The 24,850-nt window shown below is 42.0% G+C and overlaps 2 protein-coding genes across 4 annotated transcripts in view; one reads left to right on the forward strand and one right to left on the reverse strand.

Annotated features, from left to right (window-relative positions):
* The window catches only part of LOC145450646 (uncharacterized), a 121,321-nt gene extending 117,678 nt beyond the window's left edge, over nucleotides 1–3,643 (reverse strand). Inside the window, exon 1 of the mRNA XM_080329157.1 lies at nucleotides 3,633–3,643. The gene's annotated coding sequence lies outside the window, so the exon portion shown is untranslated. The remainder of the gene's footprint in view (nucleotides 1–3,632) is intronic.
* Nucleotides 3,644–5,273: 1,630 nt separating this feature from the next.
* Nucleotides 5,274–24,850, forward strand: part of LOC145450280 (leucine-rich repeats and immunoglobulin-like domains protein 1) — a 74,304-nt gene continuing 54,727 nt past the window's right edge. Inside the window, exons 1-15 of one of the 3 annotated variants that reach the window (XM_080328795.1) lie at nucleotides 5,287–5,605; nucleotides 6,539–6,612; nucleotides 6,679–6,761; nucleotides 6,830–6,963; nucleotides 8,918–9,032; nucleotides 9,092–9,291; nucleotides 10,760–10,795; nucleotides 11,559–11,689; nucleotides 11,759–11,888; nucleotides 14,221–14,337; nucleotides 14,406–14,603; nucleotides 17,992–18,190; nucleotides 19,045–19,160; nucleotides 19,871–20,015; nucleotides 21,356–23,101. In XM_080328795.1, the coding sequence (XP_080184921.1) occupies nucleotides 5,554–5,605; nucleotides 6,539–6,612; nucleotides 6,679–6,761; nucleotides 6,830–6,963; nucleotides 8,918–9,032; nucleotides 9,092–9,291; nucleotides 10,760–10,795; nucleotides 11,559–11,689; nucleotides 11,759–11,888; nucleotides 14,221–14,337; nucleotides 14,406–14,603; nucleotides 17,992–18,190; nucleotides 19,045–19,160; nucleotides 19,871–20,015; nucleotides 21,356–21,461 (1,836 nt within the window). In that variant the 5' untranslated portion in view covers nucleotides 5,287–5,553 and the 3' untranslated portion in view covers nucleotides 21,462–23,101. Of the gene's footprint in view, nucleotides 5,606–6,538; nucleotides 6,613–6,678; nucleotides 6,762–6,829; nucleotides 6,964–8,917; nucleotides 9,033–9,091; nucleotides 9,292–10,759; nucleotides 10,796–11,558; nucleotides 11,690–11,758; nucleotides 11,889–14,220; nucleotides 14,338–14,405; nucleotides 14,604–17,991; nucleotides 18,191–19,044; nucleotides 19,161–19,870; nucleotides 20,016–21,355; nucleotides 23,102–24,850 lie in introns of those variants that run through there. The other 2 variants (XM_080328797.1, XM_080328796.1) reach the window with 2 other exon arrangements.

The raw sequence follows: 24,850 nt of genomic DNA on the forward strand, positions 1-24,850 counted from the left end.
GTCATGAGACATGCCTAATACACCTTATATTTGCGGCCTCCTACGAAGAGTAGATATTGTTGTTACCGCGCTATACATTCCAAATCACTATGATTCCCCGGATACTACAGCGCAAATAAGATGATCTTCAAGGAAATTGACCACCTTGGGATCAATGCAGACGGAAGTGTTGTTGCAGAAACTCGGCCACTGCGTGATGTTACTGATAATGCAAACCAGGGTGCCGCGCGAAAGTAATTCAACCACGGACTTGCAAGCAGAAGCAAGGTAATTTCAAAGGAAGGATGCGCATCATACGATTCATCCAGCACACATGCTTTGTATATAGACAAGGCGTACCGTACACGTAGGTATTCACTGCCCAATTATTCTCGCACCTCAGTTTGCCAAATATTTATTTTTTGTACCGAATTTATCAATATTGCTGCAACCTGTTAATAAATATTCGTCACGGCCAGAACAATTATACTATTGGCAGTAAAAACATGTCTTTGAGAGGTGAAGACAATGCTGTCTTCAGGCTAGGCGCCCCTCTTTTCAAATTCGCGCCGGCGACCAATATCACTCGCGAATTATATGTATACTGTACCCGACTCGAAATCTTGGATTGTGCGATACGTTGATGAATCAAAGATCATAGCAACGCAGTTTTCAAATAGATATTGTCTTCATAATCTATGGCGTGAAATGGATTGCCGCGGACGTGACATTCACAATTACAAACGCTAATTACAAACAAGGTCATAGCTATCCACGTTCTTGATTGGTAAGTAGCTCTGTAGTACTGGCGATAAAATGTATGCATGTGGCGCAACGTTATGTTACCGCCGAATACTTTGAGAATTGAGAAGTCGATCAGTATTTAGATTTTCGGAATCAGTGTGACAGTCACATTCGATTAGCATGAGTTATAATAAATTATGAGCTATTTACGATGAATTGCGTTATCAATGGTGAGGCTTGGCCTGTCTGTGCCTTACCTCTCGATTCGAGCTTTATTTTCAAACAATAAATACCAGTTTTTACAGAGAAAATGTGGCGCACACGTCGAGTTCGAATTAGTGCTACCATGACGTCTCGAAATTCCAATTGTGACGTAACAGTGACTGGCATGTATGGCTCTTTGGGAGTTAAAATGGGAAAAATAGTGCCTTAATATGGTTCTTCGGACAAAAAGGGTCCCGACCCCTGCAATACAGAATATGAGAATGGAGCAATTATTTAGAGTTTATTCGAAAATCCCGACCCTGACAAAAATTTCGTAATTCACATTCATGCACAATATGCGACGAGATTTTACCTTGAAGAAACAGATTTAGCGTAACATTCAGAACTGAAATTATGTGCCCATATGACGCCAGAACGCTTATTGCCAGTGCCCCGAGTCATTTGACTTGACTTGACTCGGACTCGAGGTTTTCGAAATATGAAATGACTCGTGACCCGGAGTCAAGTTTTCGAATCAATTTTCAAGTCATGGAATATTCTTTCGCAAAGAATTTACATTGACTCGAAGTGACATGTGACTGAAAGGTAGTGACTTGATCTCTACACTGTTTATTAGTTATTACCGCCGAAGTACATTAGAATGTCATTGCGTTAGGTACAATTCAGATTTTCTTCCTTCAACTTATTCTTTGTATCGCAATCTCGCCAGACGACATTATTTGATGGCTAATTTGCACAGTTTTATTACTTTTCCAGCCACGCAGGGTGTAACGCAATGGAGAGACAAGCAATTACTGACTTTAGTGTGCCGTGTAATGGGTAATCCATCCCATTTTGGCATCAAGCAATGAACCAAAGTCGATACCGCGAAATATTCGTAGCGCTATCTAGCGGTGAATATAATTCGGAATTCGTCGTTGTTTAATGCAAAATATCTAGCAGGCGTACGGGATCCATCTTGATTTGATATGTTTGTTGTATCATAAAAACCAAATCCGTGAGATCGGGGTGTTTGCTACTCTACAACTTGTTTATCGGGTAATATCGGTAGCATTGAAATCCATTTTACTCTCTGCTCACTATCAATATAGTAATAGTCAGAATTGTTGGCAAAGCGACGAAACATATTGATTTTATGGGATTATTATAGCATTTGATTGCTCCAGTTGATATATTTGGTGAGGTCTAAAAATTCAGCATGTACTTCAAATTTGTAGCATAATGTGGCCTGAGTCGTCGCTAGATAGGCTATCGTGTACAATGATATATCACTCCACTGAAATGTAGGGTTGGAATTATCGATATGACGTCACGTCACGTCATAGGTTCACGTTCGCGTTCGCACAGAACCTTTCAGGGGTTCACACCATCCCTATTGTATAATTGCACAATTCGGCAATGCTGGAGATTTGCTTGGTCTTGAGTTTGTGAAACGTCATACCGATCCAACGTTTGTCTCGATGGTGTAGCGCAGCGGCGTGAAGGACACTTTATCACGGCAGACATTCGACTTCTGTATATAGCAGTCACAGACGAAAACATATTCTCCGGTTGCGCAGACCCCCTAAGCGAAGTGAAAGTACCCTTGATAGTTGACATAAGGGTGAGCGATTCTGTCACCACGGCAAATCAGGTGATTTCATAAGTCATAATGCATTACTGCCTATACAAATCCTGTGTGACGGCAACGCTATTCGTTACCAGATTGTAGCATATTTTGTGTCAAGTGTTCCCCATCACTTGAAAGTGGCAGCAAATGCTAGTTCTAACAGCTCACCCCATCTGTCCACAGTTCGTTCGAGAAAGCACGATATACTACATCCCATATGAGTTACCAAAATCATAGTGATATGCGTAGTGATAAGAATCTTTGAATTAACACATTTCCCATATGTTTCTCTGTGAATGCCGACATTGTGGGCAAGACTTGGACAATTCTAGTTGGCTAATGAGACCAATCAGAGCGAAATGCCGGTAATCTAATTCTATTCCAGTTTGTGAATTCTTTCTATGCTCGAATTATAATTCTAATCTAATTTCTGGTTTTCCTGTAAAGGCTACAGGAGACCTGTTTATCGCAGTGGTTCTCAAACTTTTTCAGAAACGCCCCCCTTTATGATTGTGAAAAATCCTCCCTTATCGTCATATCACAAAATGCATCCAGAATGCTAGCAATTCTAACGGATCGTTTGATGGCATGGTAGGTTTTGACTGTCGGTGAGAGAATTCTAGAATATGAAATTAGTACAGACAGTTGTCATTCTCAAGCTGTTTAGAATTAATTATGAGTTGATAGTAACGGAACCTCATTCAATATCAAGTTTTCGCAAATTCAGTAATTCTAATTGTAATCTAATTTGAAAAAAAAACGAAGGAAAATTATAATGATGATCATCATTCCCGTCTGATTATCATAAAAACGGATGTAATTCGACCACAGCCGTACAACTTCCATTTCGCTTATCCTGTAACTTCCACCAATTAAACTACAAAGAGAAGCTGCGAAATCGTACACTCTGAGAATGTAGCATTATAATTCAAAAATATATAGCTTGTCTCGGAGCTATGTAGCACCATGCTGGCCTCCCATACATTGTCGGAGGAATCAGACATTTGCTCCGCCATCGCAAAATTCGTGACTGTAGCGATGTGAAAATGTATTCTCATTTATATTCTAACGAAACAATAATACAACACCGTTGTTTTATGTAATTTTGTATATTTCATTTCCATTACCACACCAGGTTTACATGTCATGAGCTTCTATTGTGATTTCAAACGAAGTTGGAGATGGAATTGGTGCATCAGGGATGTTTAAATTGTTGATTTCAACCACAATAATCCGAAAGTCAGCCCCGTACAATAACCACACATCAAAGATAGAATATTATCTGAGAGGTTGGTCAACTGCGAAAGTATGGGGAAAGACCCAGATATGGTATGGGAGGGTGTTGGTATGGTATGAAAAATTGTAAGTATGGTATGGAGCGATCGAGGCGGAGAGTATGAAAATTTTCCCTTCCATACCATACCATACCGTGGTTCTGGTATACGAATGACGTTAACAGAAACAAGGCTGAATGTTATAAACATGTAACATTGCAGTGGACCTTATTTACCGATATTCGTATGAATTATAAACGAAACTGGGCTTCATTAAAGTCCAATCTACATATTCAACTAGGAAGGATTTCAATAAATAGCAAGGAGCACTCTCGTTTAGCTCACTCGAACCGTTGCTGCAAACCACCCCGCAGAGAAAATTTGTCGGATTGAACTTTCATTAGCTCATTGAAGACAATTTACTTTTATGGGGGACGCGGACTTATTACGATTAACGACTGTTGTTCTGGTGTCTAGCATATAGTTATTAACCCAAATTCACTTGCAACGCACATTACTGCTGCATTTCTGCCTGACTAAGCTCAGTTGAACGTCGGTAATTAGTTAGGGACGATTACGCGAAAGGTATACTGATCATGACGAAGTATTTCTGATATGACTGAGCAGAGCAGTGAGCACTGAGGAACTCGGAAAATTGTTGATCGCACAGCAGATATACCAACCTGTTAGTAGTGTCATAAAAGGTCAAGGATCTTATGCTGATTTGTGTATAGTAATTTGTTGATGTGGTCGACCGCGTAGTACATAGACTATAGTAAGTTCATGCATGGATGTCTGGGCTCATAGCAGCAGGCATTGCTCCGAGACATTGCGCGGGCTGTCTGGAAAATTCTTGGAGTATTATAGTAGATATGGGGACTGCATCTGTATATATTGGGGCTTCTATATTTCGGTAAAGATTGATCGGTTGGCTATAATAATTATTTAAAGGCCGACCACAAGATTTTCCTCGTCGCCCTGTGCATTGTCCCGCACGTGACCGACATACGTTTTAACCACACCAGTGTTTCTCCTGTACCGCTTCTGTCATAGCTTTTCCGATTTATCTGGTGATATCTGTTTATATGCAAGCATTGCACAGTTCTAAAAGGTCCGACACGCGTATAGTACCGTACTATTCTCTACTCAACTAGACTGTGCATTGTGCAATATGCAGTGGAGCAGCACTCTCTTCTGATGTGGTATAGGCCTAATATGAGAGTCATAATAATTTACGTTATGGAATTGCATTGATTTGAAATCGAATGCGCTGTTTTGACGTGAGCACCGACGACGAGCAGACTCACGGGCTTAATACTCTGGGAGCTGAGGCAGAGGCATCGATCCAATCGGCGAAGTATATTCCTCTCTCGCGGTTCGCGAATTCATGACTTTTTTCTTTCGGTACGGAGAATGGGATATTTGTATAGCTGCGGCAGTGGAAGAGTGAGGGCGTATTGTGAGGTAGTAATACTAGTTCTGCGTCGGTAAAGGGATACTTGGTGATGTATGCAGAAGTGCACCTTGGAAACTCGATGGTAATTTTTGGCGAGTTTGCATGTGCTTGTGCAATGAGGCTACGTAGCCAGACTTGACGGATATCGGTAACGATTGTTATATTGTTCAGTTCAGGTTCATTAGCTAGACTCGTGTTAATAAAACCATTTGCAAGCTGTATTAACGCTGGCCGCTAACATTCAACGGTTGAGGCAGTAACCCGCCATGGAGAGTCGCATATTACAGCTGCTAACAGTACTATCCATTACAGCTACAGGTACGCAATATTAATTCAATTTCAAGACTTCACAATGACGAATACATCACCGTAGCGACATGGAGGCCTGGCGCTCGTGGCGTAAAATTGGGGCCGTGAGATTTTTATCAAGCCTTGCTTTGATGTTTGTTACGATGTTTTTGTGCCACTGTCCGATGGTCCTAGAGAACACAAAAAGGGCTTGGTATTTTGAAACGCTATTTACTGATTAAATGATAATTATATATAAAAGGCGAAATGTGCTTCGAAATTGTAAATGATGATTGTAAAAAATGTATTACATGTAATACATCGATTGGCATTCCCATTGCTGCTATATAAATTGCTTGAAATTTCGCAATGTCTTCTGCAACAATCATATCGATGTTTGAGGGAAGTCCTTTGAAATGAAATCACCGTGACCACTATTGGCGATCAGTAGAAAGTAAAAAAATAAAGATTTAATACAAATTGCATGATCACACAGCTGGCCTATTCACTGCTACTTGATTTGAAGGTTTTGATTAGCGGAATATCTGCGATAAATTCTGATGTGATCTGTGATTGGTCGATTTTAAATTTACTCATCGAATCACGCCGTTTTCCGCACGCGTTTCAGTATATAGATCTCATCCCTGCAGCCGATATAATGAAGTTATGACGAATGGACGTAATTGATTCGATCACCTTCAAGCTATAAAATAACAGTTGGCATGTTGTGTTGCGCTTAAATTCAAGTGCGCGGCATATGGCGGGATTTACGGATAGCATATGATTCACCGTTACCGCCGGTAACACATGGGGCTCACAATTGAAAAGATTACCTTCGAACAATACAACATCTCACAGAGCTTAATCGATATCGAATCATGCGATTGGATTAAGTCGAAGCTCTTTTCATTTACGCCTGTCACTTATTGAGGTGTTGTGAGATTTTTTTATATTGACTTTCAGTTATCTCCGACACCGAGATTGTTGCCGAACTTGGATACCCTCTTGAAATTTCTTCAAATTTCTCAATCGTCGAGGTACGAATTGTGTCGCATGGACTAGATTCGTAAATGCCAATTATTATGAATTGAATCTCATCACAGGACGAGCAGGTAGCCTCATCCCAATGGCATCTGGAAGGTGCGGCTATTATAAGAATCGCATTTACAACAGTAACCACCATTGAGTAAGTTACGATATGCTGTGAATGAAAGATCCTATCCTCTTGGTCAACATTGCTTGCGTTTTCAACAGCGAAAGAGCGTCACTCACCAATGATAATAGCCTTGTGTTGCGTGACGTAACATTGGCTGATTCCGGAGAATACACATTGAACATCGTCACCACGAAAAGATCTGTGGACAGAAAATACGTGGTGCAAGTCCTAGGTAGGTTCAGAGGGTACAACCAAACAGTCAATGATCGCTGGCAACGCTAATGCGTGGGTGCGGCATAAATGTAATTCGTGTATGAAATAAGCCCTTTTCCTCGTGTGGCGATGCTTAGATGTTGCACACAGTCCTGTCTGGCGCATGATGCGCCGTGAGTTTGATATGGATTAAGCCCCCAACATAGTAACTATAAGAAACGTACCAGTGCTGTGGTTACCTTGGGAAATAAATTCCTTCGCGTGTGCTTATACCTGTGAGAATCTCATTCAAGGAGTTGTTGTTCCCACAAACCGGCGAAACGTACCGGTCAGTTGCAATTTATTATTTGACATGTTTACGCCAGCGTAACAAACAACTATTAATCATTCCGTCAACCCGTGGTTACAACAAGAGTCGACGAGGACATCAAAGCTTGTACCATAATTCCGTGCGAAGTTACTTATGTTCAATCAAAACTGACCAATTCGCCAATTCACTCTCGTGTTTACACACGACACATCATTGTTTAATGTATAAATCCCGGCTCTTCCAGCGTCGACGACGCAATATAAGATTACTCCAGCGTGAAAGGATTCGGTGTAGTTACGAACAACTAACAGTGTTAGGTAAATTGAACAAGTACAGTCCCGCCAAAAAACTTGATCAAGTGGGTTTCCGCGTAACAACGAAATTTGAGTGCCCTCTTTATTCAAAACTCCGTGACGAAGCTCTATTGTCGCGAATTCGACGATATTTAACGACTCGACCACACGCTGGCGTCGGGTTTGCTTTGAAATCGATTTGGGCGCATTTTGCTATTAGCCAATAAGTACTTCGGAGAGCGTCGACATCGCAATACCTCAATGTAGTAACAAGAGATAAAGCCAGCATTGTAATGAGTATACAAATCTACGTTTTTATGACGTCACAACGTGAAAACTATGGAATTAGTTTTATAATCAGCTGACACTGGTTGCTGTTCAGTGCTCATAATCACATTTACTAGGCCGCGGGCTCTCGCGTTGAAAAAACCTTAGCTCCAAATCTATCGTATAGTGAAAACGCAAATCAACCCTTCCATAACCCTTAGTTTCAGCCCTACTTTACGGTACTTATCATGTCGCAAATCAGCAATTAGATAGGAACGTGTTTACTTGGAATGATAGCGACTATTTCTAGTCGAATCGTGGACGCAGAAGAGGTACAGCTACGTAAAATAGACGGCTAGAAGCACCCAAGTACGTGGATGCCCGCTGGGTTAGATTCCCTAAGAGGGTGAACGCCACTTGAAATGGAAAAACAATATTCCGCCATATGAATTAATAAGTCTCTGAGGCGTTTCGAGTTGTTTTAAAACGACCCTACTCACGTAATCAAAATGCGAGAATGCCGGTGACAGCGATGGAAGGAACAATAACTTTCTATGCGTCATGATCTCGGTCGGATAAAGTTGAATTTCGCGGCAATAATATGCTGGTGTATGCGCCTGTGTGGATTTGTCGTTATCCACTCACAAACGCGCTGAGTCATTTTATGAAAAGCCTTTCTTACGGCCGTAGCGACATTTATGAGTAGTTCACACACTGGTCACATTTTCTATGATTGATGGCGACGGGAGTCGGTGAAGTTTATTATCCCCATCTGCTCTGGTATGTCCAGGCAGTGCGTAGCGTTTTTATTGCCCCCGCAGTACAGACGGATGGATATACAATTAGGCACCATTCAAAAATGAACATCTTGATTAAGCAAATGATTTTAATGGCTGCAGAGTATGTCATGCGTCTCAAGGTTATCCGCGTGATCATTTCTCGTTATATTTGGTCTACAATACAATGTTCTTTCCAATTCTATACTATAGTTGCTGACGATTACCCCTGACGAGTGTCAGCCGAAAATATTCGTTTATTTCAATATGAGTATATATTCCCATCTTATCATTAGCCCTGGTCATTACCTTGATTCTATGTGACAGCTGCTCCTACCTTCGAAGCCAACGCTATTCCAGTTATAATAAGCGAGGACGAAACGCCTCAAGAAATCGCCGAATGCCGCGCAACAGCAGGCAGCAAGCCGTACTCCATTGGATGGTGTGTTTCAAATTATAAAATCTATGCGTAACATTACAGCGTGCACTTTCTAATGTCAGGTATGACGAAAATGGAATTCCTGTGGCCAACGCATCAGACCTGCAAGGGTCCGCCAACGTTGACGATCCGGAGTTGGTAGACTTGAGACTTACGCTCGCGAAAGTCGTAGATGCCTTTGACGATGGGAAGGAATACCAATGCCGTCTCAATAATGCATTGGGGAGAACTCAGGAGCTGCGTGTGTTGCTATCTATTTCAGGTGAGAGAACACGGATGTTTCATAGATATAGCAACAGTAATGATTCCTATGGGCGAAAGTAATCTCAATCGACTAATCACAACCCACTAAAATAAAGATGTCAATTGCGCTTCAAGTGACTGTGCATTAAATCTAGGACACACTTACCATTACCATCTTCTCGAGTATATAATGCATGCTCGTAACCCACGATGCCGAAATAGTGTTATAAGTGTTGTACGGTTGCAGTAGGTAGCGATTTAGATATGCATGTTTGTAACAGTCCCGAATATGACGCTCCTCAATCATCTCAAATTGCGAATTGATAAGTCGGTTCGGCTATCTTTTTGCGCCTCGGAGGGAGATAAATTGTAATCTTGTATTAAATCTTTTTTATGCTATGTGGAATCAGCAAATACTACCACTAATTAGGAAAATATGTCACATTATTTGTAGCTGGTGCGTGTATTAATCAATACTTTTGTTCTCAATTACTCAGACTACAACCATAGATAGTAGCATCGATTCATAGGCTATATTTCAAAGTGCTTCAAAAAAGGGAGCCAATTACTAGGTGCATAGCTTCTGCCATTTCACACTCCACTGTTCACATTGTTTGTCCGTTATAGCTTACTTGTATATCATATTTTTCAATTTTCCCGACATTGTGAAATTTCAATAGGTCCGTAAGTACCTGGTGTTCTGGCCTTTGAACAATACATGTTAAAGGCGTCTGTTCGACGTTAAGAGATACTGAATTACGTGCTGGTTAGGATCCTTGATACCAGATGAGCGATTTTGACACACTACAATGTACTTCTCCGTCGTATAATCATATCTCGTATGCGTTGATGAGCGTGTCATGTCATGCTGCTTAGATGGACCGTTTTCGTGGTCACAATAATAGAAATCGCCAGGCTCTAATCGAATTTAAGATGCTAATTTTAAACCAATGTTTTATATTTGGCCTCGCAGTCATAAAACAATACATTTTCGGATTTTTCAATGTTGTGGCTCAAATTCATATTTCGTGCATTTTACTCATTCTGTCCGTTTCTGTCTGTGGGTGCTAGATTATAGACAGACCATAGCAAGCCGCGAGGTCAAGCTACACCATAATCGCCATAATATAGGTGATGTGCGTCGATCACATCCTAGTTTCTGTATAGTCGCAGTGTCCTTCGCAAAGTTCAATTCCTTGTTTCCTATAGAAATGGTTTACTGTGTGCGTAAAGATTGTTATTAGATCTTGAATTCTATTGTGGTTCAGTAAATCCAACCCCATCTAAACTCAACGACACTTGAAGATTATCGCAGTGCATATCGCCGGCGATCAGCAAATAGGAATGTATCCGGCGATAAGATCTCGCCCTTGGCACCCTTTCAGTGTCAACAAGACTTGGCGTTTATCGGGACAAGTCTATCTCCTTTCTGTGTCAATTAGTTTGACGTAACTTCATTCTTTTCTTGTTTATTGCGTCATCACCAGAGCCGACAACGACTATTGCTACTACTACCGTCCAAGGTAATTTACCCATATCCTCTGCAGTCTTTCTTCGATGTTGTATTTGCAAACAAATTTACTAACCGTTTTTGCATGATTAATTGCACGATATTAACAATCCGTAGAGATGAGTCAAACCCATACAATGCACGTGAGGTTCTATTGGGCGTAGGGTAAATGTATTTAGGTATATATACACGATACAGTTTACTTTAATCGACTCCGAAGTGACTTCGCTTTATCATCAATACGTGATTATATCTGAAATCAGCAATTTGGAAACATGGTACAGACCGGATGTGACCCACCCCTTCTTGTGCTGCTGGGTGGTAAAACAATGGAACTGACTTAAACCTACGGGGAGCGTATAGGGACTGATCTCAACTCCATACACCATGAAAAATAACATTAAGTACTGCTAAATGATGACATAATTTTTGAAAATTGGGTGATACGAAACGCCAGATGTCCATATCTAAGATATTTTTGTGCGCATCCGAATAAAATTATATCTGCATGTCCCTTTCTGGTGAATATCTGCTATGCGTCTTAAATTTATTATCCAACGGTGATAGTTGAATGATTGCATGTATTGATAGATATATTGGTGGTATAACAATGTCGAAATGAGCCATACTCCCTCACAGTTTGTATATAGGTCGGTTGGCAGATCACATAGTCACTCACGTCTGGTGTGCAAACTTGCATGCCCTGCATAGACTGACATCCAGCAACGGGCGGGAGTCAGAATATCACTGACTAAGCAGTCCCTGTTTTTTTGTAGCCTATCCAAAGATTTACGATTTCACCTCGGCGTCAAGGGTAACTTTGCTTTTGGGGGAATCGAGAAACCTGGTCTGTATGGCCACTGGCGTCCCGGAACCAACGGTGGTTTGGACGAAAGACGGGCAGCAGGTCGGCGCTGATACAGTGCTCAATCTGGTCATTGTTTTTTGATAGTAGCGAACCTGATTTTCGATACAGATTGGCGAAGGCGTCGGCGACAAAGAAATTTCCGTCACGGCCTCACAATATTCGATGGCCGGTGAATACAAGTGCTCGGCGCAGAATCGAGAGGGCGAAGATACGAAAAGTCTTTCTATTGTAGTCGAAGGTTCGACTTTATACATCTGGTTTGGTAGTACTGAAGTTTCTCAAAGTTTAATAGAAGAAACTCACCATCGAGTTACCGCGTTGTAAGAGCAGAGTTGTTCGCAGTAGTCCGCGTTGCTACTCTAGCAAATTGCTACTCACTTACAAGTAGAAGCAAGAATTTTTGGGCCGTGTGAAAACTCCTGCTAGCGGAGGCAGAAAATGAAAAGCCTGTAAAGTATTGCAAGATGTATCATAGCGACTAACGCAAAATTTCAAATGGCACTAATACCATTAAACGCAATATCACGCAGATCTTACGATTTCACTCATAATGTGATACAAACTAGTCCCAAACTACTTTTACGTATCAAACTACAAGTCTAAATTTAAGTAGCTTTGCTTTTGAGTATACAATTGAATAGCATATTCAATGCTCCATTAGAATTTCTCTAAGAACATACGAACTTCAGTAAGTAAGTACTTTCAAAATAGATTTTGTTGAGGTCGTAAAAGTAGAATCTTTGGAAATATATTCAGTTGTTGTTGCTGTTTACTAAACAAAAAAATAGGTGCTTATCACCCGTTGGACTTTTGCACCCCGGCCAGTTAGCGTAACACGGGAAATTTAACGCGGTTCTTGTCCGCCCGCCTGGCAACAGCGAATGCTCGCACTTTTTTCAAACGACCACGCAACAAACGCGCAGCTTTTGAAACAATATAAAACTGGTCCGTAATCCTATAATTCAGCAAAGCACCCGTTGCGAAAAGACTTGACGAGCCTCGCAAGTTTGAATAGCGATTTCGCGCGCTCGAGTGCTCTTGGGTTACTTTGCGAGCGTCTATTGCTCGGTAGTTGCGACGGTCGGTCACTTACAAGGGGATTACGAAACGCAAATAATTATATCCATCGAGATTCAATTTCAAGTCGGGTCGCTTTCGTAATAATTACTGCGCTGCGCAGGAATAGGTTCCATTTCGAGCTGTGTTTGTACTGGAGTTATTATCTCGGCGGCGTTATCATCTTCAAGACGGGATTGCGTAATGCGTAAAGTCGAATTTAAGTCGCGCGTGATTTCGCTATGTGGTTTTATTTTATTAACCTCGATTTTCCCTGTACCTGACATACTTTCCGTCGGCTTTTTATTGTCCTCTCCACCTGCGCGATAGAATGTCGCTGGTCGCGTTCGTTGATCCTGGCGAATGCGACAATGGGCAGATTAACTTGTGTAGTCCGATTAGACATTAGCGGGGATTTGAATAACGTAGTTAGCGACTTTGATGGATTGGTTTGTCGGGCGAATGTCGCTATAGGCTGCGGATTATTATTTTGGACCGCCTTGAAGATGAAATGATTACGAATTAACTCGGCTGGGGCTGAGAGGAGTTCGCCTAACTAACTAACGAACGCTTACAAGTTATTAATTAGCCCAACTAGCGCCTTAGCATGTGAGATCAGACGTGGAAACCGGGTCGTCCATTTCGAGTTCAACTTCGCAAAATATGTCGGGTTAAATCGCGCCGGATGACTACAATCGACGGTATAAAATTTACGCTAGTTTTCGGGTTCTCATAGTCAAATTAAAGTGGGGGCAACATCAATAGTTGGGTCGGGATTAATTTACGCGGGCCGATTCCATATCAGTACCGGAGATACAGTTGCCAGCGTTATGAAGTCATAATGAAACAGTTTTCTTTTCACCATCTCCTGGTACACAATCACGCACATACATGCCGAGCGACCAAAGACTTGTACGTATGACTTTGGTCCCTGTCGGTTACCTTTTGCCGAACCACTAAACAACGCAGAAAATCCCGACAACAACGCCTCAAATACTTACTAATTACTAGGGCTGCGCGAAATCGAATACGTGGATGGTTCGATTCGGAGTCGACATTTTGAGTACCACCTATTATCACTAAATATTTTGTGAGTGACAGTAAACTTTCGAAGTGGAAACATGTATATTTTATTGTGACCACAAGGAAAATGTTGCCATTCTAAATGATTTCATATTTTTGGACCGTGACTGCCGTTTCGTGGCGCTTCGTGACCATCGTGAGGCCCGATCAATATCAATAAATGCCGTTCCATCAAGATTCGTAGCCTTATGCTGCATGTTCATCGATGTTGAGAGCCGACACTTCAGCGATGGAAATGAAGTATTGAAACTATATTTTTCGTTGATAAAGTTACTTTCAACTTTCACTGCCCGATTCGAATCATCACAATTAATACCTGACTCGGATTCACGTACTCCAGCCCTAATTACAACATCACGTAATGGAGTATCTGTCACGCTACGATTGTAAGCGTAGGTTATTCGGTTTATGACCATTTGCGTCTGTCCCAGGAAAGCCGGCTATCACGGGAGCAGATTCCCTCGACAACCGAACTGAGACGGTGACCATGCGTCCGGACGACAAGAAACTGACTTTCGCGTGCCAGGCTACGTCAGTTCCGGTTTCAAGTAAGCTTGATCGCGACACATTCAACTTATCAAACCGTTTCTTTAAAAATGCCCAATCATTCGTGCAGCCATACGGTGGACCGCCGATGACAAGGATGTCGAAGAGGTGCAGGGTGTGGTGGTGAATGTTCCTGACCGAGAGAGCATTACGTCGTATTTGAACATCACTTCGGAACACTTTCTCCGGGAGAAACCGATTTCGAGAGTCAGATGCGTCGCTAGCAACAAACATGGAAGTGATGAGAAGCACTTCACCATGTCTGTGGGTAAGTGTATTACTTTTGAAGTTCACAATGTTGTTGAGTTAATAACAGATATGGTCAGTAACGAAGTACTTCTACCTTTTCGGATACTCAAATAGGTTTCTCCTATACTTCTTACTTACTCAGGTCGTTGTGATTTTATACTGCTGCTTCACAGTTTTCAGTTTTTTGCCAAAACTAGGTCTAGAATACTCACTCTCCTATTTACTTTGGAATAACCACTCAGGTTAATTATATAGGCTGTCGGCTTAATCGGTAACTCGGCCTGCCAAATTTCGAATAACGGGCATTGTGACGCCATGAAGACTTTTGCGTCGTGTTTTGGTTGTGTCATCTGTCTTATTTTTATTGATTGTCGCTTTTCTAGCCACCCGGACGAACTTGGTATGGATTTAAAATGATTTTGTGTTGGTTAAAACAGAGGCTTAGCCTACTAAATGCTTCATTTCACTAGACTCCAAATTCATATTATTTCATATTATGACTGGCTCAGGAATCTAATGTCAGAACAAATAAACTCTCTGCCACCTTACCATCAAGCATATGTATGAAAATCTCGAAGAATAACATCAGGCATGTAGTTATTTAATTGGCTCCCATCTGAAGATTACTTAAGGCTGCTGCACACTGGCTTTGAGACACGACTAAAACAGGTAATTCCCCGATCATGTCGCGCTCACGATCGCGGTAGTTGTGTTCTGCTGCACACTGGGACACCGAGTCGTAACGTTGGCCTATCTGTTCTGTACCAACTTAATGATTTCGTAACAGTATAGGTTCTTGGTTATTACTATTGAAGAACACATCAAGATACTTCCTACACATATGTGTTTTCTATGGGAACATGTACTGACAGCATTTTGCTGATGCTCCGAATTTTGATACACCATAATGCCACTATGATATTCTCAAAGTCGAAAACTCAGTTTATTATTCCAATTCAAGACGCAGATGCACAGTATACAGTTCCCAAGATACAAAGAATATAAACAAGGTGTCTAATCGTTGAAACACCCTGACATAGTCCATCAATCAGATTTCATCTGTATGATATATAGGCCTACTCTTCTAGGCCTACCGGTACTTTCGTAATGTCAAGCATGTCAGTGGCATTGGCGGGCTACGGGGCTAGCGGTGATGTTCTCTGTTATTCATCTTGTATTGTGAACATATAGTGATTTAATTGTCAAATATATCTTCATTTCGTTCATCCATCTTCAAGTTATCAACTTGAGGTTGAATCATTCTTTTTCTGGGCTTGTTGGATATCGTACAGCGCCATGAGTCACTCCCGCACAGCCTTCACCGTGTAACCCAAGATAAATTACGCATCTGGTACACGAGAATGTTAAATTAGGAAGTTGAACGATTAGAAAAGATTGCAACAGCACCGCCGAAATAAGAGCGCGTGTTTATTTTCTACTGCTACTGGGCCCGCAACTCGCGACAAAGTTGGAATTTTTCAACTTAGTCGGCGAGTTGCGCAGCCCGCTCGCCGACGCTTTGTTGCGTAGTCTGGCGACGCGGTGTGCATGGTTTTGTCACAGACAGGGGCGATTATCTCGTTTTATCGTGTCGCGAGGGCCAGTGTGCAGCAGCCTTTAAGGTGCCTCACGTTACTCATTAGTATAGCCGTCTATGACGTCAAAATGCAGACCGTGTCGCCGTCTTCCGCTAACTCGCTTGACCAATTAAGATTTGTAAACCCATTAAATACGCCTTGATCGTGATCGATTGGCTGTGACAGATATTGGAAACCGCTTTTTGTTAGTAGGAATGGATCGAATAACCAATTTAGAACGCATTCGCAATTGAAAAAGCAAACAAATAGTTGTCTGATCGATGGCGCTCTGCGAAGTCGGTAACTAGGTTGTAATTGAACCGCTCAGACTTAATGTAACGTACCGATGCCGGTTGTATTATCTCATCATCGTAAACTCGTTTATGGTGTGTGCAATTTTGCAGCGAGTTTTAATTTCTCGAAAATGCACCAGTTAAGGGAGTCGGTTTCCCGTTTCTCGGTAATCATTGCAAATGGGATTTATTGCGTTCATTGAGTCATACGTCGGGCTTGTTTAGCTTATAGATTCAACTGAATTTGAATGCGCCATTGTGTTCGGTCGGCAGGCTCGTAAATTTTACGGCGTTATCTTCGGACGCTGGACAATTATTGTTGCGTGATTTATGTAAGCGCGGACCTGTCGAGTGTGGCATTCACGCTTTCTGCGGTTTGACGGGCGTTTCGATGAGAAGTCGAGTAATGTCGTCACTGTCCTCGTGAAATGTCATCATTTTTTTACCAACGATAAATTGTGTACACTAGGGCTCTTCAAAAATGAATTTTTTTCTCAAATCGTACTCGCTACTTGATAAAATTGTTAGGTTACCTAATTTAAGCCTACACACAAAATTTGGTTCAATTCCAGCCAGTAACCGCTTTGCTACAGGAGAAGTAAGTTTCTATTTATTATATAAAAATAAATCATAAAAAATTTGAAAGTTTTCTGTTCACCCCGTGAAAGTGTTAGGCTGTCTATAGAAACGATGCTCACCAAATTTGGTTCAATTCCAACCAATGGAAGCAGAGTTATTGCCGTCGAGAAATTCGGATTTGAATAAAATAGTATTTACGGTGAGCACAACCAAAATAAATAAACAAAGAATCGGTCACCGTAAATACTATTTTATTCAAATCCAAATTTTTCGACGGCAATAACTCCGCTTCCACTGGTTGGAATTGAACCAAATTTGGTTAGCATCGTTTCTATAGACAGCCTAACACTTTCATGGGATGAACAGAAAATTTTCAAATTTTTTATTATGTATTTTTATATAATAAATAGAAACTTTCTTCTCCTGTAGCAAAGCAGTTACTGGCTGAAATTGAACCAAATTTTGTGTGTAGGCTTAAATTTGGTAACCTAACAATATTATCAAGTAGCCAGTACGATATGAGAAAAAAAGTCATTTTTTGAAGAGCCCTAGTGTACACGAGTGCTAATCACTATCTTTGAATACTTGGAACTCGGAAAAGATGGTTAAATTAATCTATCGTCGACATTCGAGTAGAAGTAACGATTTCTAATAGTTTCTAATATGATTTTGGGAAAAAACGAAATCTGTTCAGTAAAAGTGGAAGACCTTTACAAATTCGCATCTAACTAACTAAAACGGTCCCAACTACATTCAACTCCGAAGCAACTTATTAATTTTTATTTTATCGGAATCGGAAATTTCCACATAAACATCAGTGCAAGTTTGAGAAAGGAGGAGTTATGCCCCCGTAAGGTTATCGCAGACGCCAAGTAGAACTATATTACTCAAAATAACCAGTAGTTTGTACAAGTGTCGATGTTGCGAAAATCCTAATCCGCGCCGTTTCTGTTTTCAGCCGCCGTGCGATCTTCCAACATCGCGATAATCGTCGGAATCGTGTTGGCCGTCCTCATCCCGGTCACGGTGTGCTTGATATTCTTCTTCGTCGTGAAAAAACGACGGGAAACCGGCGCGGACGAGGAAGCGGGTAAAGGCTTGGGATTCGCCACTTGCTGCGAGGGGTCGAAGGTCAAATCGAAGGAACTCAAAGAAGAGTGAGTGTCTAGTTGGGTTGAAATCATTCGGGTTTGGTGTCTGTTTTTCGACCGTTTGGGTAGCGGTAAAATTTGCTGCTGCACCTTTTTTGATATCACTCGTATTATGGTTATATTGAAGTTTCTGTGAGACGAAGTCCTTCTTTGATTACTGTTACGCTAACGTGATTTTGATTATTCTTTTGAAAGACATGCGACTTTTGCTGTTTGCTAGCCTCTGTCGTATTGCCGAATGTCACTAAACTGTACTAACAGAATTTCACGAATTGTGTTTTAAAATTTTTCTTAGCTTTTACATATCACTGGTTTGATACAATGCTTGCGGCATTGCGACGTACGCCAGGTCCAGAGTAGACCATGAACTCTATGGCGACTGACTCTGAAGGCCTAACGGCCCCTCGTCGTCTCCCAGTCCATACCGCAATTTGTTTTGTATACTTCTTGATTTATTGATGTGACGAATAAAAGACTATCTACCTACCTATAATACGTCGCGATGCGAAATTTGTACATCGATTTTTCATTTCTCTAATTAATTCACAAGCGTCCAACCTCTTGCTTTTTGCAATTGAGATATAAAACTGTGGTTTATTTCGTCGGCCGGCAGGAAAGTCGGCACTGACAGGTGGTTTACATTCGCCGCACTCGATTTTTGAGCTAAAAATCCAAATCGTTATCCTAATTCTAAATTCAGTTGATGCCGGACTCGCGCTTCAGAGACGGTCTGGCAAGTGTGAAATTCAGGAAGTCGCACTTGATTAGTAGCGCCATCCAGCGACCGGGAATTTGATAATCCAACCCACCCGTTGACCCGTAGTTCATATTTATGCAACTCATCCGTTTCTCGTGTGTAGAGATGACGGGGCGAACGGTGCCCACGTGAAGGAAGTCAGTGAAGACGGGTCGGTAGAGGAGAAAAAGAAATTAACTGAAAACGAAGAAAAAGCGGCTGAAAACGAAGCTCCGAAAGGTAAAGAATATTCCCTTTTAAATCAATGTTTACGAAGATGTCTGGCGGGTGGTGTGTAGATAACCGTATTTCTTCATGTGTTCGAGAATGAACACTTCAATAGTATATTCATACTCGAATAAACCCGGCTATTTTCGGCTGACGACTACAGAATTGCAAAGAACATCCTCTGCTTGTTGCTGACGATTACCCCTGACGAGTGTCAGCCGAAAATATTCGGGTTAATTTCAATGTGAAGATACCATTCAATTGTATATTGACGTTCTGTACCTCCAAGAAGCTCTCCACTATGAACACTCCAAACGCGCGGTTGGAAAATAGCTGTATTTACCGGATTTCCATCATAGTGTAGGGTACAACTCAGGCCATCGGTCATTTCTGGTACTAAATATTCCTTTCACCCCCATTAGAAGCGGTGAAAGTCAACGAGACCTTTTCTTATGAATACATCCCCAGGGTGCAGTGGGTTCTGTTTATGTGTACAAGCCCAAGTGGTGCATTTAAATAGGATTCATCCACTCCGCCACCAGAATATATAACCATAAGAATTGGTGTTTCACTCGTTTCCGCCCATTTGAAATGGTGTAGAAGCTGGATTCTGTCTGAAATTGCCGTTAGCCTGATTTACGCCCTAGGCCAGGGTGAAAATCGACGAAATACACCTCTTTATATTTACAATATAGGATGATACGATTCGTATTTACTCCCAGGCGAGGAGGAAAATCAAGAGATAGACGAGGCGGGGCAGGACGGGGAGGAAAACACGGAAAAACCGAAGAAGACGAAATTCAAGATGCCTCACCCCACACGGTGCTGCGGCAGGAAGAAAACGATTACGAAGGAGTGCGACATGAAGTGAGGGTTTTCGGAATGTTCCCGCGTTCGAATTCGCGCCGGTATGACGTCACGCGCACGTAATAAAACGCGTGAAATATCCGCTTGGGACATTGCGAATCTGTTCCTGTGGTGATAATGGTCGGTTCTTACCAGACGTTTTCAAAGTGGTCATATTTTGTACTGCTCAAGTACTAGTCGGAGTAGCGATTTCAAAGGAGGTAAAAAGTAACTGTTCTTAGCCTGGTTTTGGTTAAAAAATGAAAAACTACCAAGTAGACCATCTCTAAACAGCGATATGTTTGGGCTATTGGCAATCGGCAATTAAAGATGACTTCGCACAGTAGAATATTTCATCTCAGAAGGCCATTATGTTTATGCAGATCCCGTAATTTCAGCAGTTGTGGAGCGAAACTGCCTCGTGATATCTCTAATTTTAAAGAATACAAATTAGGTTATCAACCATTTTGCAAATTTGGAGGTCTCGCGGACCCCCTAAAAATGCTTCGTGGACCCCTGCTTGAGAAAAATTAGCTTAGTGGAAACCGGCGGAGTGTAGTCGCCGTCTAGCGTCTACATTTCTCGCACTGGTGATGGAACAAGAAGCTGTGACGTTGTAATTTATCCACCGAAACTCTATGGTTGTAATGACGCAATGTAGAAATAATCGACACGGTCATATGACTGATGTCGAGGGGCACCGAGAGAAGCGAATGCGTCATGGATTAGCCTATTTCAGACAGGACACACGCAACTTCCAAGTTCTAACCAGCACAATATTCAGACGCGCAACAGTGAAGCGATGTGTTTTTAAGCTTGTTTTGTTATGCGGTTTTCGCCAATTGCAACATTCCTTTTTTCCTCGTGGACTGATTAATAATAACTATAATAATTATAAGTGGTATTCTAAAATTGAAACCAACATATCAAGTGGTTTTTTAGGATGAATTTAACTTTGTGTTTCGCGTGAATAGCATGCCTTGTATATAAAACGAAGTGTTCGGATGATGATATGTAATTTCCTACTGTAGTTACAGTTCGGGCTTTAGGCTTGTTTCATAACTGGGACAGTTCGCGCCTTTGATAACTTTACCCGCTTCCATTACCGTGGTGATGGCTTTTCACAACCCAAATCGCAACAACGAAATCAGCCTATAGGCTTCCGAAAGCGTCACCTTATTCGTGGATTTCGGTTGAGTTTATACTCGACATCTCAATCCTTGAGTTCAGCCATCATGCTGATCCAGCATCTGCTCATGCAGCCCTTGAGTTAAACCCAAAACTGTCCACGTAGGAGATTAGCTAGTTGAAAATCATCACCACTAGCACACTTTGTTACTCAACACCTCTGTTTACTGTAGTGATGAGGAGGACTGCGAAAGCGTCGACAAAAAGACGGAAGACGAAGAAAAAGACTCGGGAAAAGGAGACACCTTGGGCAAGGTTAATGAAGAGGCTGCTAAGTGAAGAAATAAAAACTCGCGGACAACACTATAGACAAGGTCATCACCAATTCGAAATCTTCTCCCGGCGACAAATTCATGGAAATTACCTGCTAGATATACCTTCATTTTGTCCGGGGCCTTGCGTGGACCACTGTAGCGCGTTGTCCGAACACGATTTTAGCAGCAGACGAAGCTGTTTACTGTGATATGCGGTATCACTGCCCGCCTCAATTTCTACGACGGCCACTATATTGAACATGGCTTCTTTGTCACTTTTTTATGCGATACGTTGTGCGCTGAATAGCAGCGCGAAGTCATATAAATGATCAACTTGCTCTTTCAGTATAGTGATTTTTTATAGTAGTGCCCGACGCTGACAGGTTAGGTATGATCTATCCTGGCGCAACGTTATGTAATAGTCTAAGCTGGGTATAAATTTTGTACACATTGCCCCGGACTTGCAGTCGTAGTTTATACTTCCGTATGTGAGCTGTGCGGCGTGCGCGCGTCACCGGCGTTTGCCTCTGAATTAACGCGACTTTCATTTTATCGCGATGCGTGATTTACGTGTGTTGTTACAGCTAACCATTGGACTGTGAATTGGCTTGGAATAGAATTGTCTTAGTCAGAAATACTTGAATTAGTATGCATTTTAGGACAGCGTGTTTATGACAGATATCGCATCCGCGCAGCGGCAAGGCAAAGCTCTGTTATCGTTTAATCTGATTTACGACTCACAGCAACGATTTACTCCTGATAGACTGTCACGGTAAGGTCGCGGGGTCAACCTGAATTTGGTTTGAATTACATACATTAGCTATTTTGCCCTTATCAACTTCGTGACCCGTGTCTCGCCTCGCTAATCTCCATGCGATTATGTCCATATGATGGACGTAATGTGATTGATGGACATTGAGTGGGCTGGGCAAATTCGAGTATCTGACTGATTCGATTTCAAGTCGAATATTAAGCTCCGAGTCGATTATTCGAGTACCGTTGATCATGTTGGTACGTACCCGTCGGTACGAATCTTCAACGGTACAAATATGTGCCGATTTGTGGCCACAAGGAATGCCAGTTACGCATCAAAACTAAATTTTTATTTTCTGACCGTGTGCACGTGATCATCTCATTACGATATCAATACCATTAATACTCAACTCGGATTTGTGTGGCCCAGCCCTGTACTGTACATTGGTTGCCGACAATGTAACGTCGGCATGCGTGGAGCACCACGTTCGTACCTGATGCTGGAAGCGTAGATGCTGAAAGCATAATGAACAATTTGTACAAAGAATTGAGTGCATGCGTTGTCGTTCTGTTCACTTTCTGCCAGTGAGTTTATATGTATTTCTACCGCACGCAGTAGATACTGCGACGACTATCTCGGTGCGCACAATGCGAAATTATAACAAAATTAGCAATGTCGGTCAACACGGTTGGGCAAAAGCTCAACATGACCCGGATTTCTTGAACTTTTTCCACGAAACGGCCTATTGAATGGCCAATTGGTGGATAGGTGTCTACGGAAGCCTGCTCCGTGGTATTGTTTTCGTTATTCGTTGATTTTTAAGCAAATGGTGGTCTCGTTCTTTTGGACAGTTGTTATCAGTGTAAATATGTCTTGCGGAATTATCGGTGTAATACAAGTTTTTGGTAGCAGTCGCTCTTTCTTAGGCTCTCGTCTGTATTGTAAGTGCCGCAGCGGGGCAGTATCTTTACAGCCTAGCTTTGAATTTGTAACTTAGCGGGCATAGGTGCCTCAGGATGTGTACTGTACACCCTTTCCTGGTTGGTTTATCAGCCATATCTACGGCTGTTATTCGTCATTTATGAATTCATGCTTCAGAGCAGGGATGTACCACCTGTGACCCGCTGAGGTTAAAATTTTCAATATGGGACCGCCAGCAAAATGGGTTTCTAATTTAGTTTGCATTTAGAGATGTGCTAAATCAGGAGTGGCCAACATTTTCGGCCAAAGGGCCGCATGAGATTTAGCAAACCGTTGCACGGTACACTTGACTGTTGATGTCCTTTTGTTCGTCGTCCGATAGGAGCGAACCGGATTAGGTAACGGTAAAAACAGGACTTAGTGTACACTGTACAGTACATGTCCTAGCCGCGCGAAGCGCGAAATTATTTCAAAGTTATTGAATGAATTCGGTCAATATTCATTTTGGTTGCATATATTGTCGGTTCCCTCTGTATATAGCTGGGCTCATTTTGCCAGGACATTATTTATCGGCGCTTGGACAGGACATAACAATATCGAAGATTTCAGTGAACTTGCGTTTATTACTTTGCGCAGAGGTTTCGTCACCGGCGATCTTTCTGCTAGTGCAGACGCGAAGTCGCATATTGGACGACACGTTCTCTTATAATTGCGAATAGTTCGACTCAATTCCGTAAATTAGGAGTAATTTTAATTTTCATGAGGCGCCAATATACTAAAAGCAAGAAATCGAGTGATAATCAATCGGACGTGTGCTAAAAAATATCAAGTCAAATAAATCCGCAACGAAATATTCTATACGTTATGGTAATATACGAAGACCTAAGAAAGTGGGCGCTTCTTCGATATACGCCCCAGATCGAAACAGTGTTTCACATGTCACCAGCAAGTGTTTCCCTTGGACACGATCAAATTTTATAAACGTCAAAATAAATTGTTTTTTGCATGTGGAGAGACGGGCATTAGGGTTGGATGTGGGTTAGGGTATCCCAAGATTAGGGTTGGGGGGGGGGAATTAAGGTTGGAGGAGAAGAGAATATTACGGTTGGGGGGATTTAGGGTATCCCAAGATTGTGGTTGGGGCAGGGGTATTAAGGTTGGAGGAGAAGAGGATATTAGGGTTGGGGGTAGGTGGTTATTAGGGTTGGGTTAGGGTATTCCAACATTAGAGCTGGGGAAGGGGGATATTAGGGTTGGAGGTAGGTTAGGGTCAAAGTTGGGGTTAGCGCGTCCCAAGATTAGGGTTGTATATCGTGTCCCTCACCCCAAGTCTAATCTTGGGTTACCCTAACCCTAACCCAGCTCTAGCCCTAATCCTAATATCCCCCTCTCCTCCAACCCTAATATCCACTTTTCACAACCTTAATATCCATCACTCTTCGAACCCTAATATCCCTCCTCTCCAACATCCCCCTCTACTCAACCCTAAAATCCTCCCTCCCCAGTCCTAATACCCCCTCTCCCTCTCAATACCTCGGAACTGATATTTTAGTCATCAAAATCCCAAACTTCGCGGTCAGGCTAATCCAATTTTCGGTTGGTCTTACAAGTTCAGAATAGATTACCTGGGTGATTTATTTTTTCAATATTATAACCAATTTCGAGGGCCACGGGTTGGCCGTCCCTGGGCTAAAGGAAGGGACGAAAACACTACAAGCACCAACGGAGGATGTCCTGAC

This window comes from Botryllus schlosseri, chromosome 11 (assembly GCF_051294905.1).
Source record: "Botryllus schlosseri isolate E-star chromosome 11, Bs_hap1, whole genome shotgun sequence".
Taxonomy (NCBI): domain Eukaryota; kingdom Metazoa; phylum Chordata; class Ascidiacea; order Stolidobranchia; family Styelidae; genus Botryllus; species Botryllus schlosseri.